At 42.9% G+C, this 17,558-nt stretch overlaps 2 protein-coding genes across 2 annotated transcripts in view; one reads left to right on the top strand and one right to left on the bottom strand.

Annotated features, from left to right (window-relative positions):
- BUB1 (BUB1 mitotic checkpoint serine/threonine kinase) overlaps nucleotides 1-5,594 on the top strand; it is a 32,532-nt gene extending 26,938 nt beyond the window's left edge. The window contains exons 19-23 of the mRNA XM_066623613.1: nucleotides 967-1,128; nucleotides 1,384-1,541; nucleotides 1,623-1,800; nucleotides 3,745-3,851; nucleotides 5,385-5,594. Of these exons, the coding sequence (XP_066479710.1) occupies nucleotides 967-1,128; nucleotides 1,384-1,541; nucleotides 1,623-1,800; nucleotides 3,745-3,851; nucleotides 5,385-5,580 (801 nt within the window). The 3' untranslated portion in view covers nucleotides 5,581-5,594. The remainder of the gene's footprint in view (nucleotides 1-966; nucleotides 1,129-1,383; nucleotides 1,542-1,622; nucleotides 1,801-3,744; nucleotides 3,852-5,384) is intronic.
- A 2,775-nt stretch (nucleotides 5,595-8,369) lies between these two features.
- The window catches only part of LOC136636661 (two pore channel protein 1-like), a 29,964-nt gene continuing 20,775 nt past the window's right edge, over nucleotides 8,370-17,558 (bottom strand). Inside the window, exons 13-19 of the mRNA XM_066611855.1 lie at nucleotides 15,074-15,161; nucleotides 14,239-14,308; nucleotides 13,486-13,705; nucleotides 11,712-11,802; nucleotides 10,488-10,601; nucleotides 9,276-9,394; nucleotides 8,370-8,853 (exon numbers count right to left, since the gene is read on the bottom strand). Coding sequence (XP_066467952.1) covers nucleotides 8,708-8,853; nucleotides 9,276-9,394; nucleotides 10,488-10,601; nucleotides 11,712-11,802; nucleotides 13,486-13,705; nucleotides 14,239-14,308; nucleotides 15,074-15,161 — 848 coding nt within the window. The 3' untranslated portion in view covers nucleotides 8,370-8,707. The remainder of the gene's footprint in view (nucleotides 8,854-9,275; nucleotides 9,395-10,487; nucleotides 10,602-11,711; nucleotides 11,803-13,485; nucleotides 13,706-14,238; nucleotides 14,309-15,073; nucleotides 15,162-17,558) is intronic.

The following is a 17,558-nucleotide window of genomic DNA, read 5'->3' on the forward strand; positions in this document are numbered from 1 at the left end:
CCTTAAAATCATCTGGTCGTGCCCTGCTTTGAGTGCCCCCTTTAACTGAAGTTAGAGTGGCAACATGAAAAGCAGGGCTTTTTTTGTGGTGGCGGCACTGCAGCTGTGGAACTCTCTTGTGAGTTGGGAACTTCCCCGTCCTTAGAGACATTCTGATGGGGCTGAAGGCATTTTTATTTCAGCTGGTATTCTAAGTGTGCGTTGGGAGGTGTGAGCTCCCTTCTACTAGTAGTGCTTTTGGCTTCTTATTATTGCTTTTTATTACTGCTGATGATTCATTGTTTATATTGCTGAATTGTGTCTGCTCTATGCTACTATGGAGTCTGAGTGGTGTTGTCAGGGATATGTACTGGTTTTTCTTTGTATTTTAAAGTTTAATAGCGTTAAAATTTTATATTTGACTTTATTCTGTATTTATCATTAATTTTGTTAACTACCTTGAGCTCTTTTGGAAAGGTGGGATATAAATCTTTCTAAATAAAATGTTGTAAGCTCCTTTGAGGATGTGATGCTTGAAAAGTAGGATATATATCTAATTTATAAATAAGTATTTTTAAAAGTCCTAATTGTGGTAGTTCTTCTTCGGTCAATCGTTACTTTGGATGCTCTAGGTCAGGACTCTCCAAACTACAGCCTGTGGTCAGGATCTCGAGCTCAGAGAAAGTCATCTCCTCCATGAGCAGTGCTTACCATTCTGCCACGCTACCACATCTTTCCACCTGATCTGGACAAAGCAAGTCATGTCTGCTAAGTGAGCCTGCTGGGGCAATGGGCAACAGATGCAACTGCCTAGAGCATTGCTTTATCCAGATCAGGGGAAAGATATGCAGCAGCGCAGCGGAATGATATAAACACTGCTTGGGATGGGCTTTTTCTGTGCCCAGTGGTCTCCTCTTTGGAGATTGCTATTCTAGGAGTTTCATTCATTATCATGTACGTTGAACTTTTTTCTTTCTTTCTTTGTAGGTTCAGAAGCCTGCAAACCCCTGGGAATTCTATATAGCTGCTCAACTGACTGAGAGGCTTAATCCAAGCATGCGCCACCTTTTTATCCACTTTTATTCTGCACATTTCTTTCAAAATGGAAGTATTTTAGTTGGAGAACTTTACAGTTATGGAACCTTACTGGTAAGTTTAGTAGATGTTTGGCCTTAAGTCAAAGCATTCCTGTGGAGCTTCTGTTCTAATTGGATTCATGCAGAAAAATTTCTCAGTGGATTGTCCTTGTGCGGTTCAATCCGATGCATTTTTACTCACAAGTCCCACTGTGTTCAGTGGAGTTTGCTTCCAGGTAAGCTTGCATAGGATTGCAGCCTTATTCCTTTGTTTGGCTGATTGTGACTACATTACATATAAGCAAGCCCTCTTATATTTTCACCTTAGGATACCATAAACATATACAAAAAACTGACTGAGAAAGTGATGCCCCAGGCTCTTGTCATCTATTTCACCATAAAAATTCTCCATATGATAGAAGAGCTTCACAAGTGTGGAATAATTCATGGTGATGTTAAACCCGACAACTTTACCTTTGGTGAAAGGCAAGTATTTCGTGTTTGTGTGTTTAATCTGATATGCTGCACAATCCTCTACTAACTCTTCAACTTTCTTTTAAAACAAAGGTTTTTGGACAATGACACATGTGATGTAGACAGTGTGTCCCATGGTTTGACAATCATTGATCTTGGACAAAGCATAGACATGAACCTGTTTCCTGAAGGAACTGAATTCACAGGAAGGTGTGAAACATCTGGCTTTCAGTGCATAGAAATGATGACGCACAAACCATGGAGTTACCAGGTATGGGGGTATTGGTTGTAAATATGCATATAATTGATACAAATTTATATGATAGCACGTTTTGGAGACAGTCATGAGAAACATTCTGTTGCATTCTTAGATTTGTTGCATTATCAGGATTTCCTGCCACTCACTCTTGCATGTTCAGTGCCATTCAGAAGTACTGAAAATTTTGTTCTTGATGCTTTTTTCATGGGTCATCGTTACAAGACCATGCCAGCAAGTTCAAGTCTGGGGGAGAAGAGTGCCCATTTCCCTACTCAACCTGGAAGCTCACTGGGTGGCTCTGGTTATTTAACTTGTATCACTGGGAGGCTGAGAGAGTAAAATGGGTAGTGAGGCATGCTTGTGAGTTGTTCCAAGTTTCTGAGAAGGGTAGTGTCTTAGAGCTGCTATTGCTGGGCCAGACTCCAAGGAAGCTCAGGGGTCTCTACACATTTTCCTAAAAATAAATCCCATTGATCAATGGGATCTACTTCTGAGTAAACCTGTGTAGGACTGCAGTGTTGGTCACTACAACAGAATTCATCTCGAGATATGATGCTATTATATAATCTTTATTTTGATTACAAAAAGGGTATAGAGTTCATTTTGTTTTACCCAATCATATTTATTGTCATTGAAATCCTACTCTATTTGTGCTTATTCAAGCACACAATTTGGGGGTTTGCCCTGGTGCAGCTCAGTCCTTGAGGTGGGAGTTCTAATACATGGGTTGTGTCATACTTTTGGTGAGCTACTGCCCATGAACTGTTCTTTTGGGTTCCTTTTTAACCCTTTTCACTGGATCTTGTCAGACCATCTTGGATGCCATCACTTGCCCAGTCTGGTGTTCTCTTCCTCCTTCCTTGGATAGTTTGACTCTCAGACTTGGTCAGCTGTCTATCCTCATATTCTTGCCTTGTCTCTGTTCAGCCTGGGACTCTTGATGTTCTAAAGGCCAGCTAATTCTCGAATGTCTCTTCAAAAGGCCAAGCAAGACCAGTTAGCATTGCTGGAAGGTTGCATGAATTCACACATACTCTACTATATTCATCTAACATTGATTCAAAATCAGAAATGGTGGTGTAGCTCTGGTTGTTGGACTTAGACTTGGAAGATTCAGGTTCAAAGCCCTTCTCAACCATGATGCTTTTCTAGGTGAGCTTGGGCCAGTTCTGTCTCTTGCCCTAAGCCACTTCACAGGGAGCTTGAGGACAAAAGGAGGGACGAAATCATGCACACCACCCTGAGCTTCTTGAAGGAAGGGCAATATAAAAATGAACTACTTCAATCAATAATACTTTTATTGGCATATAAGCAAGCAAACAAGATCACAACAGTCACTAAAAGGATAAACATGATGGGGAGGGAAGATAGAAGTGATTTAATAGAAAAGGGAAGAAGAGAGGCAAAAAGTAATAAAAAATTTTTAGGAAGGGGGAGATATTTTAATAATTTGGGATAGAAAACTAGCAACTGCTATAGTAATGTTTGCCTGATTGTCACTTAGCAAAACAAAAAGGGGATCAATAAATGGGCCGGTAGGATGCTGTAAAAAGCAATCCAAATACAGTTTTCAAAGTGAACAATGCGCTGGACAATAGATCAGAATATGCTCAAGTGTGTCTGGTTCGAGATGGCAGAAGGAGCATAATCTGCAGTAAAATGAATGACTTGTTACAAGTAGAAGTGCAAAAAATTGAAATAGATCCTGAAAACTTTGCACAGTGGCTTAGACATTGTGTAAGTCCCCTACTTACATATAGGTTAGATTCCAGGAATCTGTCCTTAAATTGTAACATAACTCATAACATATGGTTCTTACCAGCCCAGCACTAGCGCCCATGTGAAAGTGCTGGCATAGCTGTCCATAACTAAGGTAAGCCAGTTTAGGTTAGGTTCACCTCTGTTTTTTACCCTTTGGAATAACTATGCAACTTTTTACAATTACTCCCTTTTTAGACAGATTATTTTGGAATTGCTGCAACGGTGTACTGCATGCTGTTCGGCACATACATGAAAGTGAAAAATGAACAAGGGATTTGGAAGCCTGATGCTATCTTCCGGAGGTAATTTTGTACTGCTTTTCAAACATCACTTGTGAAGTGGCTCATGTCCAAGAATAGACATGGGCCTCTAAAAAACATAATGCTCACAAGGGGAGGAGGGGCAAAGGGGAATTGAGAAACTGGTTTGACTATGCCAGAACAATGTGATGCTTTGTAAACCAGCATTTATATCCATTATCTTTCCTAACTGGGCTAGAGGGGTGCAGCTAGCCAATGCTTAGTCCTTAAGCTGGTGGCACTGGCCAGACAATCCTTTCCTTTATTTCTGTAGTCCAAGGGCATCTGGGTGGTAGGAAAGGAAAACATGCTGTAGCTTCTTCTCTAGCCCATGCCTAGGGCTGGACTTCCATTTGTCATGGTATTCCTCCTGAAAAGGCGACTACTTGGCTTCTCAGTGGGCCTTGTTCCACTGGTCAGGTACAGAGGCCAGAATGTACTTCCTCTTGCTGCTGCAGTTGTTGAATAACAGGATGGTCACTTCAAACATTTCTACCTCTTTCATATTTATCTGCTGAGCAAACTGCTCTGCTGTGGCTCACACTCTGTTGATAAGAAGCCGTAGTAAGATTGTCCCAGAATATTTATACGTTGCCTAGGATTTTCAACAGCAGTGGATAAGCTCCCCTTCAAGTGATACTGTTCACACTTGATCACCTTAGAGAGCAATCCCAAAGTTTACTAGAATACCCTTTGAGCACCACTGAGTGTCTGTTTTCTAGAGCAGGGGTGTCCAAACTTTTTGGCAGAAGGGCCACATCATCTCTCTGACACTGTGTTGGGGGCCGGGCAAAAAAGAATTAATTTACATTTCAAATTTGAATTTACATGAATTATAATAGAGATGGAATTTCTATGAATGAATGAATGAATGTCTTACAATAGCTCAAGGCCGGTCTTTCCTTTGCTTCCACTGCTGCATCACAAATGTGAAACAGCAAGTAGTGGAGAGAGCCCTCATCCCACAGCTCATGTGAGAGGTTGAACAGTCACCCTCATGCTGTAAGTACTCACGCTGGGCAAGCATGGGCTCCAGCAAGTCTCTAGAGGGCCAGACTCTCATTGGAGACTGGGGGCTCCCTGTGGGCCTGATTGGAAGTCCCCGAGGGCCGAAAGTGGCCCCCGGGCCGGGGTTTGGGCACCTCTGTTCTAGAGTAAGGCTAGGTACAGGTATACCCTGCAGTTAGACTTAGGCTGCTGGTACTAAACACATTCACTTAGCTAGAGGTGTCTTTCACCCAAAAGCCATTTATGATTTACTTCTAGGGTCTCAGTTATGGTCTGTTGTCCTTCTCCCCCTGCTTTCCAGGGCTATCATATAGCAGCAATTCAGGTGCAAAGATTCCTTATCAGCAAAAACAAGATAAAAAGGTTGAACCAGTCGCAAAATATTTCCCTTGGAATGCAGCCAGGGATAAGTTATTGGATAAAGTCTTTATTTTCTTGGTGGCAAGACCGATATTAGCCTCTTACACTAGATTAGAACGGGTTTCCACTGGGTGCAGTTCAGCTGACTTTCTTGTGCTTCTTCCCCAGAATCCCCCATGCAGAAACCTGGACCAATTTCTTCTATACCATGCTGAATATACAAGACAGCAGCCACCTGCCACCTTTGGGAGCCATAAGGGCACAATTGCGAGAATTATTTGTGAGCACTTATGCTAACAAAGTAAAAGCTCTCCGAAACAGGCTTGCGGTGCTACTTGTAGAAAATAAACGTTCACACAAGTAAATCGTCAAGAAGTTTGTGCACCAGATAGCTATTTTCTAAAGTTATGAGCTTGTACAAGCTACTGTGGAATAGTTTATATGTAACTGTTTATAAATAAAATAGACTTGTTAGCTAAAATCCTGCCAACAGTGTCAAACACTGGATGCTTTACTGGCTGTGAAGCAGATAGAGAAATAACATGAAGAGGGAGACTTTACATGTGGATCACTAGCTTAAGAATTTCAGAGTAGAAATGAGAGTACATTAGATAAAAAGTTTCAGTCTCTGAACTGCATACTATACGTGTTTGATGGTGGCAAGTAGTTGCTGTATTGAGTTTTCACTGGGGAAAGGACAACATGGATTTGGGGTAGTTTGTGTCTAATACAGGAGTAGAATGATCACTTTATCAAACTAATGTAAACTTGTACAAGTTAGATTAGCTAAATCATTCAGATGCAATACTGCCTATAGTTTAATACAGTAGGACATTTTGAATCTGTCAGTTCAGTATGGATCTTCACTAACAATAGATCTCAAAAGGCTAATGGCTCCAATTTACACAAGCTCTTGTAAGGTTTCCCCGAGATGCATGGGAATTAACACAAGAGCCTTGCAGGATCAGGCCACGGCCCCATCTAGTCCAGTTTTCTGTATCTCACAGTGGCCCAGCAGATACCTCAGGAAGCAAACAAGACAACAGACTTGCATCCTGGTCTTGTCCCTTGCATCTGGCATTCTGAGGTAGCCTATTTCTAAAATCAGAAGGTTGCATACCCATCACAACTTGTAACCTGTGATGGACTTTCCTCCAGAAATCTGTCCAATCCCCTCTTAAAGGCATCCAGGCCAGGTGCCATCACCACATCCTCTGGCAAGGAGTTCCAGACTAATTACACATATTTACCAGTATATCAAATCAGCAGTTACCAGTAAAACAAGTAAATCCAGTCCCACCAATGGTGACTAGCACCCTGTTCTGCAGCACTGGGGTCTCGAATTCCTGAGTTTAGGGAGCAGTCAAAATACAAATTTAAATGGAACAAAGCCAACTCTTTCCATAAACATGGAAAGTTCCAGGCCTCTCACTCCTCATCAGCTAGCACCAGTACCAACAAGGATAAGTCAGCACAATGCCAAATCAGCCTCTCCCATCATTCTGCTAGGAGCTAGACTATTGCAATTTGCTCACCTTTGGCCCCAATCACTCTGGATGGCTGAGTCTTGGACACTGTCAACAGGGGCTATTACTTGGAATTTCATAAAAAAAACCAAGGGCCAGATTCTGGCAGGTTCCAAGATCTATCATCCCTGCAAAGCACATAGCTATGGTAGCAACCATGAATCACCAGTCCAATCCCTTCTTAAAGGCATCCAGGCCAGGTGCCATCACCACATCATGTGGCAAGGAGTTCCAGACTAATTTCCAGTTCCCTACTAATAGGGGTAGTAGAGGAAGTTCCCTTTTTGGGAAAGAACACAGGGCTCTATTTTTTGTGGGGCCAAAACAAAATGGAGAGATGTGGGGGATCTAATATGGCTAAATCTTTTTTTCCTCGTCAAAAGGAAATTCAAAATGGAGACTGCAGTCCATCACCACAGCCCTCCAGGAGGGAGACTACCTTGCTTCCATTGATTTTTCATTCTCAGGGGAAGAGGACGTAACTGAGGTTCCACAAATGCACCAGTACTGCACTCTCCCTTTCAGGTTGGCAACCTCTCTGAGAGTTTTCACCGAAGTCTTAGTGACTCTGTGTCTTCCCCTACCTGGATGATATCTTGATAAAGGGAACTAGGTCTAACCAACACCAAACTTGTTCAGTGCTTGCAACAGTACAGGTTTGTCATCAATGAAAAGAAAAGGTTCTTGAACACATCTCAGCCCTTGGAACATCTTGGGGTCCTTTTTGACACCTAGGTGTTCTGAGCATCCCTCTCTGTTGACAGGCAACAAAAGATTGTAGCCCTATTGGCCCAGGTAATGAGGTCAGATCAGACAGAATTGATGACTTTAGCCTGAGTTCTTGGGATGCTGACTTCCTGTCTGCAGTTGGTCTGTTGGGCTCATTTTCACAACCAGAAAGATCCAACACCTTACTCAAGCATGACTGAAAGGAAGGCCCAGGTTCTATAGTTCCTCCATCTCTGAACCACCTTTGGTGGTGGCTGGACAAGGACTTACTGGCAGTGAGAGTCAATCTCCAGCTACAATCCACTGCCAGTCTCCTGGGATGGGGAGCTCATCTGGATGAGATTGATTTAAGGAAGGTCGAGACAATGCTGAGTATCAACATCCTGGAATTGAGAGCAGTCGAGCTGGCCCTTGCTCGCTTTGAGCCCCATTTCCGCCTCAAGCATGTTCTAGTCAGGACCAACAACATATCTGCCAAGGTGGTTCAAAGTCAAGGCAGTTAATGATGGAGGCAAATCTGATTATGCAGGGGGCAGCAAGAAACCACCTATTCCTAAGTGCCCAGCACTTAGCAGGAAAAACACAGAGATTGTTTAAGTCAAAGGCACAGCTTGGAGGCAGAATGGAGACTACATCCCCAGCCCTTCCTAGAGATTACAACCAGATTTTGTTTTCCCCTAGTGGCTCTTTTTACCATGTCAGAAAACTATGTCAAGTGGAGAGATTCTTCTCCAGGCTGAATGATGGGAGAGTGGAGTTAGTGGATGCCCTATTGAGCCTTTGGCCAGTAGCCTCTTACCAGATTGGTTTAAGAATGCTGTGTCTTATGCAAACTGTAATAAAGCTCCACTTGTTCCCTTTTTTCCTCTGAAGTCACTCACTGTCAAGAGTCCTTGTATACTTTTATTGGTTTCCTCCATCTTGGTTGATAATGCTTCCAAGAAAAGCTTCAGTATGGTTAGAGTGTCAAATACAGTCATTTACACAAATTATGTTGCTAGCATGCTAAAGCAAGCAGAGAGTCAAGTATTTTGGCATATTCACTGTGCTCTTCCCTTTATAAAAGATACTGCACTTTTCATGATTTATACACATGGTTTTAAAAAGATCGCTATGGAATGTTATTCTTGGGGGGGGGGAAGGGAGGAAGTAGATTGTCCTGGGGCAGCTCTGAAAGCTGCAGAGAGGTCTGAAGATAATATTCCTCCAATACATGTCCAGTTATTTCTACTCCTATTATGCAGCGCTGTCAAAGGTGGAGTTCTTTGGATAAGCGTCATCTGTGGAGAGGTTCATGATCTCATCCAGTGAAGGGCCTTCTTCTTCTGGAGGTATCTCTGCCTCAAACATACGCTGAAGCAAAGCATCCACAGTCCTGTATCCTGCAGAAGAAATAGAAATAATTTCTCTTATTACAGGGTTAGTTACAAGGGATTCCCCACTATAGGCTGAAGGGCTGCTGAAACACTGTTTTATATCATGCCTAGATAGCATTTTAGCTGATAGCCAAGCCGAGTACCTGGGTCAGGGCATTTCACATCCTGTGAAAAATACTTTGCATATGTCCCAGTCAAATACTGGTGGGGCACTAAAAACAGCCTCTTCCCCCTCCCCCATCTTGCATAGACCAGCAGGTTTGATGGATACCACTTTTCCTCCCAGCCACTAGGACAACATCTTGCTATGGTGTTAGGGATGATAGTTTCAAGCCTGAAAAGTCAATACTCTTCTACAAAATGCCTATTCAGGCCATAATGTTCAGCAGTAATAGTTTCTAAACAGGGCTCTTCAATAGTCTACTCACTTTTGGAAGCAATTCGGAACATCAGACCTTTAGTTTTCTTCATTGTTCCTTCGTCACCTCCAAGGTCATTGTCACTGGTTTCCATGTTGTCTATCAGTTTTCCATCCAGTAGTTCTTCCCTTTTTAAAAAAATTGTGGTATTAGGATGAAGCACCATCACCTTTTCCATATATCCTCACAAACAGCCAAATGATTTTTCTGTTGCCATTCACTGTTCAGAACAGGGTCTTTGTTCTCCTTTAGTACTCTATATCTCAGGGTCACTTCTTACTTAGAAGTGACAAATACCTGTGGTCATTTGTGAGAAAAATAAAACTTCTCCCCCCTCTTCTGACCTCCAGGGTTTACATGCTACAGATGGCCCTGACTAGCTCCCAATGCCATAATATTTAGCATGTGGAAGAGAGCCTTTATTACAATAACTTGACATGTTCAATTACCTAATCTATATATTTTTTGCAGATTCCCCATTTTGGGAATGGAATAATGCTACAATTTGGCAGTCTTATGTGTCTATAAAGGTCATGTTATGGCCAATTTTAGTGCCAAGAGCCCAATACAAATACATTTGGTCAGAAAGGGAAATGCCTCAAGCAAGCTATCAAGTAAGAAGGAATAGTTACTACACCCACAAGATTTGAGATGATTCAAATATGGAGAACAACCACATAGTACAGCCACTTCTGTGTATGGTAGCATATCTTACTGTAGATAGAGGATTGTGGGTTTAAAAGGAAAGCAAGTATTTCAGAGAGCTTGCTATGCTATCCATGAGCATTAACATGCAATGAACATTCCAGCATAGTTAACATCCCTCACACCTACTCCCATTGCCTGAAATGCAGTTCAAGAAGGGCTCCTTTAGTCCTATACCTACACATGCAGCCACTACCCTATCCTAGGAACTCAATCAAAATTACACGTGATTTGCAATCAGGTCTCCTAGGATTTGCTATAACCAGTTACAGGAAGGCTAGTTTGGATTAGGACTGCAGCACTGTTTAGTTTTACTATTGAGAAGAGTCTCTTCCCCCTCCTGCTACTAACAGTCAAGGAAGGAGAAAAATAGAGAACACATGTATAGTACTACAGTTCACAAAAGAATATTAGATATGAGATGTTGTCTAGGAGGCCAGGAGAATATAGTAGGTAATTATACCACACAGTGACCTATGGGACCACAGGGCAATGTTTTGCTCTTGATTTACTTACTCCTGAATCCCTACACCAAGTTCCTGGATTTTCTTCTCAACAGCTGTTTCAACTTCACTCTTTTCAAGAGAATACTCCACAAAGAAAGCCTCCAGAATGAAAGCTACAAAGATGCTGGAAATCAAAGCAACACATGAAACAAATGCATTTCAAATACCATCTCATTTCTCTTCCCATCTCCATACTTCAGTGTTCTACCTCTTCTCAGATGTGAACTTGCATATTTCTGCTCATTTATGACATATATAGTCTGCTTTCTATTCGCGGCATGCATCTGCATGTACATACATGCAAAAATTTGTATCGAGTAGTGATATCAAGCGCTTCCAATTTTATGTAAGCAAATGAAAAATACATAGGTGTTTCTCCCTATCTGCAGATCTGGTATCTGTGGATTCAGTTATCCACAGTGGAGGGGGGAGAGTAGGAAGCTTCCTGTTAACATTCTGTGACCTAATGTGCAGGCAGCCTGTCTGATTGTCAAGTTCCTGTTCTAACCGTAAAACCAAGAAACTTGCCTGCTTGCTTATAAAGAAAACCTGAAGTTAATGGGTGAGGGGGGCAGAGTACTCCTATGTAGTACAAGAGGGTTCCCTTCGTATCTTCCTGGGGAGAATGCCTATATAGAGTGTACTGCTGGGTACGGAATTCAGCTTCTTGAGAATCTCACCTTTTTATTAAAATAGTTTCTAGTCCTCGAAGAATATGAAGATGTACTTGGATGAGTGTGCGCATGCCCCACAATGTAGTGAATTGCAGGATTTTTTTAACATGATATGCACACAGTCCTGGACAACACTCTAGTGTCAAGTCTAAAATCTGTGCAACATAGAACAGGGATACCACAAGAGAGGGACCATAGCTCAGTAGTAATGCACATGCCCGAGTACCTCAGGTTCAGTTTAGAACCATGCCTGAAAGCTTGTAAAGCTGTTATTGACATGAATCAACGGTCCAATGTAAGGGAAAGGAATATATTCTTTTCCGAAACATTCTGAACAAAGGAACCAGTGAAAAAGTGGTTTTCAATTGCTCAAGTGGTTCCAAGGATCTTAGTTTCCTCTCTTTCAGAGTAGCTAGTGGCCAAAGAGAATGCAACAGAAACAAACTACAATGTACTTTAACTACAAGTGCATGCACAGAGAAAGAGAGACCCTTTTGGAAGATCTGAACCATTGCAGTTCCACTTCTGTACCTACCAAGGAGAAAGAGCACTGAACTTACTTGATAATCATTATGACCACAGCAATGTGGAATGTAATGAAATACAGCTTTGCAGCTTGATGGGTCACAAGGGCAAATCCACCAGCGATGAGTACAAAATTAAGGGATGTTGATGAAAGCAAGCACTATGCAAACTTAATAGATGTTAATCGATTACATCTGGTCCATCAAACCCAAGTCAGTTACATTTAATGCAGGAGATTTTCAACAGGGATTAGTCTTAACCCTCCAGTTTCAGTGTTGGTCCCATAATTGCAATCAGATAAACACTATAGGGAGAAGTTTAAAAGGCATCACCACTGTATTCTTACCATTTGAGAAAAAGCACTTTGAAAGCCTACAAAAGGCAATTACCAACTTTAAGTACAAGAACTGCAGCATGTTCTGCTTACAGGTATTGACAGAAACTTAGGGGAAATCCCCATTATGGAGATCCCTATGACCTTCACAAAAGTACTTCCCATTCCCATTGCAATATCCATGCTCTTCTCCCAGTGAAAGCAGTCCTTCATACTCTGTCAGTGGTGTCTGCTGGAATCTCTCACCTCAGTTTTAAGAGTAGCTTCTGATGAAGCACAAGAGGGCCACTATTGAAAGCAGGACCAAAACACCCCCTTCCAACACATACCCTACAGCAGTGTTTCTCAAACTGTGGGTTGGGACCCACTAGGTGGGTCACAAGCCAGTTTCAGGTGGGTCCCTATTCATTTCAATATTTTATTTTGAATAGGCTTGATGCTACCATGGTATGTGACTGCATTTGGGGAAATGTTACAGACTTGTACTTTTAACAAGCTACTATGTATATTCTTTTAACACTAGTAAATGGAACTTACTCCTGGGTAAGTGTGGGTAGGAGGATTGCAGCCTCGGATTGTTACAAATTTTCCTGCTTGATGATGTCACTTCTGGTGGGTCCTGACAGATTCTCTTTCTAAAAAGTGGTTCCCAGTGCTAAATGTGTGAGGACCACTGCCCTATAGGCATCCAAGCTCCACAGCCTCTCCGTTCTTTGGCAAGGGTTATTTACAAACCCTTAAATCAAGAAGTGGAAGTAACCTAAATACAATCAGCATAGGGAAGTTCCAGCCAAGAGTTTACCCACACTAGACATGTTCGCTTTTATACCAGTTTAAACATCATGACTTCCTTCAAATAACCCTAGAAACTGATTCTTAGTTCCTGAATCCTAGGAACTAATCCTAGAAACAGCACCTGAGGGTGCTGAGAATGCTTAGGAATCTCTAGTTCCACCTCACAGAACTACCATTTCCAGGAGAAAAATAATGATTGAACTATAGCTATCATCCTATACAACAGACCTGTGAGGAAGTCCTACTGAACTTGAATGGTTTCCACATAAACACACTTAGAACTATACTGCAACTGTGCCCTCAACAGACATCATTAGCAAACTTCTTCGCTACGCCAATATCCCAAAATGGGCTTTCAGGTGTTATATTTTGTCTCTTTATAAATATTGGCATGTTTGCTTATGGCGCTGTGTTACACAGCACAAATCAAAGGCCAGTGTGAGGTTTTCTATGACTTTCCAACAGGTTGGGGAAAAGAGCATACAACACACTCATCTGTACACATCAAGCTATTCCATCCCAAAGTGCCTTTGGTTTTGATTTGAGGCACACCGAGATCTACTGTATGTAGCGTAGTTGAAGGATGGGGTGGGGAGTTGGGGGGTGGTGGAAAGAGGTACTTGCATGCCCTTCCAAATAGATTGTTTTACATGGCGCATGTCTTGCCCACAAAAGGATATCATGCCACTGGTTGACAACAGTCAATTCCATGAGGACTACAAATGATGACGCAAGGTTATTAAAGTTGTTCTTGCAATATTTGGCTCTGGCAAATGTAGAATCTTTCAGAGCAGGATTTCCACAATATGAAGCATGCTGCACAGTGGTGTTTCCAGCAAAGAACTGGACCTTCCCTTGGAAGATTTCCATCCCAACTATGGAAAATATATAGTACACCACCTAATGGGAAGAGAGGACACTTATTAGTAAGCAATGCTAGACATTGCCAATTGAAGAGCATGCAGGTCAGGTATTATGTAGATAGAAGTCATTTCCTAGTCAACCCAATGGAGCTAGCCACTGTGCATTCCCTGCTTCTGCTACCACTATTGCAATGCAAGTGTGTTTGGTTGCAACCAGACATGCAAAAAGCCACCACACCCCTTAAATTAAGTTGTACAGATAAGACAATTCACAGTTACTTTAGATTTAATCAGACTTTCACGCTCTTTAGTAATTCTCCAAAGCAGTTGAGAGGTTCTACACTGCTTGCTGTCTAAGGGGTAGAAGAGTCTATTTCTCATGCTCTCAATTTGCAAGCCAGTGCCTCATTCTCCCCCACCCCCCGGGGCCTCTGACTACCACTAAAGAACACAGCTACATGGCTTCGTTTGCCAAAGTAGCTCTGAACATCAGAGTCTTTCAATCTGTAGCTACAAAGAGATAATGCCTTTGTACTTTAGGAAAGCAGAACACACACAAGAGTTGCTCACCAAAGCCAACCCACCAAAGGTTAGCATTGTAGGCATGATGTTTATTAGTGTATTCATGATGACACGAAACCTAAAAAATGGAATGGAATACATGAAAATAGTCCATGGAAAAGAAAAGTGCTTTTGGCACCACCAGTTAATACTAAACATTTTCATTCACTAGAAATCCTGATTAAAACATAGCACCACTTCAGTGAAAGTCTCTAGCCATGTCCCCCATCTCATTCACTCAAGAGGATCCTCTCACATACAACTAAATTATTTGTACCAATCTTGTCTCTACCAAATTCAGTAGTGTACCTTGGGGGAGCTAAGAAGTGGCAAAAGCTCTGGGAGCCACACCTGCAGGGGTGGCGCCACCAACCATGTCCCCTGCCGCTGTCATCTTCCTCTCAAAGGAGGCAGCCCTGAAGGAGCAGCCCAGAATTGCAGTCAATCTGAGAACAATTCTGCGCTGCTCTGGACCCTCCCCCCCTTTATAGGAGGAATGGAAAGACACTGCCCAGAACGACCTCATACTGGGAGCTGCAGCCCCTCTCAGCCTGACACCGCTCTGGGCCATGTCCTTCCTCTCCTTGGAGAAGAGGAAGGGACAGCCTAGAGTGGTGTGGAATTGCGTTGGGAGATGCTTGAACTCGTGGTGCAATTCTAGAAGTGATGTAGTGACATCAGAGATGATGCGATGATGTCACTGCAATTACTTCCACATGGGGGCGGCAAACTGGGTGGTGGCCCTGGGCGGAGCAAAGGCCAGGACCGCCTCTGACCAAACTACAAGCTTTGTTCATGAATGGAATAAATCTTAGTTCAGTGGCAGTAAAAATAGACTATTTACCTTTGTATACTGTCAATAATTCTTATGAGCCTGAGAACTCGCAGGATAAATACGATATCCAAGACTTGTTGGCTGTTGTATACTGTTCCTAAGGAGGAAATATATCACAAACTTTATTAAGATTAAGACTTTAGTCTTTTCCTCCATCCACATACTTTACCAGCCATGTCTCAGATGGCCAACATTTCATCTTCCTTATTTAAACATCATGACAGGTGGGGCCCTTGGTATCTGCGAGGGATCTGTTTTCAGAACGCTTGTGGAAACTGAAAACCACAAATCAACAAAATCTGCAGTTTCAGCCCCTTAAACCCTCTGAAGGCAATCAGAGCTGTGCTGTGGTCACCTCTGAAGGGCGTTCTAAAGTCTGTAGAGGCGACCCATGGCCTCTACAGGCTTCAGAATGGCTCTTATGGGGGGGAAGCTACTTCCAGTTTCCCTTGGGGAAACCAGAAGTGACGTTTTTATTCTGAAGCCCTCAGAATGTCTTAAAAGGTATAAAATGGTGCTTCTGGTTTCGTGAGCAAAACTGAAAGTAGCATGTTTTTTGCCTGTAAGGGCCATTGTGAAGCCTGCAGAGACCGCGGGTAGACACATGCGGCCTCTGTAAACTTCAGAAAGCCCTTCGGAGGTGACCAGAGCTGTGCTCTGGAGGGTTCGCCGTTGAGGGATTCAGGTGGGGCCAAGTCTGGCCCTACGTGGGTTCTGGAGATATAAAATCAGTGAGTAAAGACTCCACTGTACTGCTTGGTGCAAGTTATTTTAGTTAAGATCTTTTTTTTGCTTCGATCATGCACTGTATTCTCACATGGGAAGAGTCATATTCTAAAATCCAGTGTAGAATTCTTCGCTTATAGCCACTAAGATGTGTGGACAGATGGGAAGAATGAAAGCAAGAAATCTTATAAGCAGTAGTGATGCAGGACCATTTATGGAGGAGGGGGGTGTACACCTTCCAGTCTATGGCAACCTGGTCTGAAGCAGGCATACTCTCGTCCAACAACAACTGTTAGTTGTGAAGGAGGGTTTGAACTGTAGACAGGGCTGAGAACACAACTCTGATGAAAAAAATGTGTGTTTTTTGCTGACTCATGAGTCACAAGCAAGGAAGACTTGGAAAAACAGTCGAGTCAGGGTTCCCCTGACTTGGCACTTGTTATATGCAGACTCTAGTCTGCCTGTGTCTGGTTGTACTTGCTTACTGTTTTTGCAGCATGAAAAACCTGTGTGGGGCCATCGTTTAGACTGGGTGAGGTTCCAGCCAGGAGACAGGGAAGGGTTAATGTTTTCCTTATGCATGGAGTGCGGGCAGGGGAGGCAGGGGCAAGCACTTTTCCTCCCATCTCTGAGAGGAAGGAAGGAACCAACCTGTGATCACTGGACACAGAATGGAAGGTCTGATATTTTCTTTGGCTGAGGTAGGGCAGGAGAAGGAGCCCAAGGACACAGACGAACAAGCCTTGCTGAGAGAGAATCAGCATGGCTTCTGTAAGGGTAAGTCTTGCCTCACAAACCTTATAGAATTCTTTGAAAAGGTCAACAGGCATGTGGACGCGGGAGAACCTGTGGACATTATATATCTGGATTTTCAGAAGGCGTTCAACACAGTCCCTCACCAAAGGCTACTGAAAAACTCCATAGTCGGAATTAGAGGGCAGGTCCTCTCCTAGACTGAGAACTGGTTGAAGACCAGGAAACAGAGAGTGGGTGTCAAGGGGCAATTTTCACAATGGAGAGAGGTGAAAAGCTGTGTGCCCCAAGGATCTGTCCTGGGACCGGTGCTTTTCAACCTCTTCATAAATGACCTGGAGACGGGTGAGCAGCGAGGTGGCTAGGTTTGCAGACAACACCAAACTTTTCCAAGTGGTGAAGACCAGAAGTGATTGTGAGGAGCTCCAGAAGGCTCTCTCCAGACTGGCAGAATGGGCAGCAAAATGGCAGATGCGCTTCAGTGTCAGTAAGTGTAAAGTCATGCACACTGGGGCAAAAAACCAAAACTTCACATATAGGCCAGTGGCCTTCACATATAGGCAACTCATATAGTTCTGAGTTGTCTGCGATAGATCAGGAGAGAGATCTTGGGGTGGTGGTGGACAAGTCGATGGAAGTGTTGACCCAATGTGCGGCGGCAGTGAAGAAGGCCAATTCTATGCTTGGGATCATTAGAAGAGGTATTGAGAACAAAACGGCTAATATTATAATGCCGTTGTACAAATCGATGGTAAGGCCACAGCTGGAGTATTGTGTCCAGTTCTGGTTGCCGCATCTCAAAAAGGACATAGTAGAAATGGAAAAGGTGCAAAAGAGAGCAACTAAGATGATTACTGGACTGGGGCACTTTCCTTATGAGGAAAGGCTACGGCGTTTGGGCCTCTTCAGCCTAGAAAAGAGGCGCATGAGGGGGGACATGAGACATACAAAATTATGCAGGGGATGGACAGAGTGGATAGAGAGATGCTCTTTACAATCTCACATAACACCAGAA

This window comes from Tiliqua scincoides, chromosome 1 (genome assembly GCF_035046505.1).
Source record: "Tiliqua scincoides isolate rTilSci1 chromosome 1, rTilSci1.hap2, whole genome shotgun sequence".
Lineage (NCBI taxonomy): Eukaryota > Metazoa > Chordata > Lepidosauria > Squamata > Scincidae > Tiliqua > Tiliqua scincoides.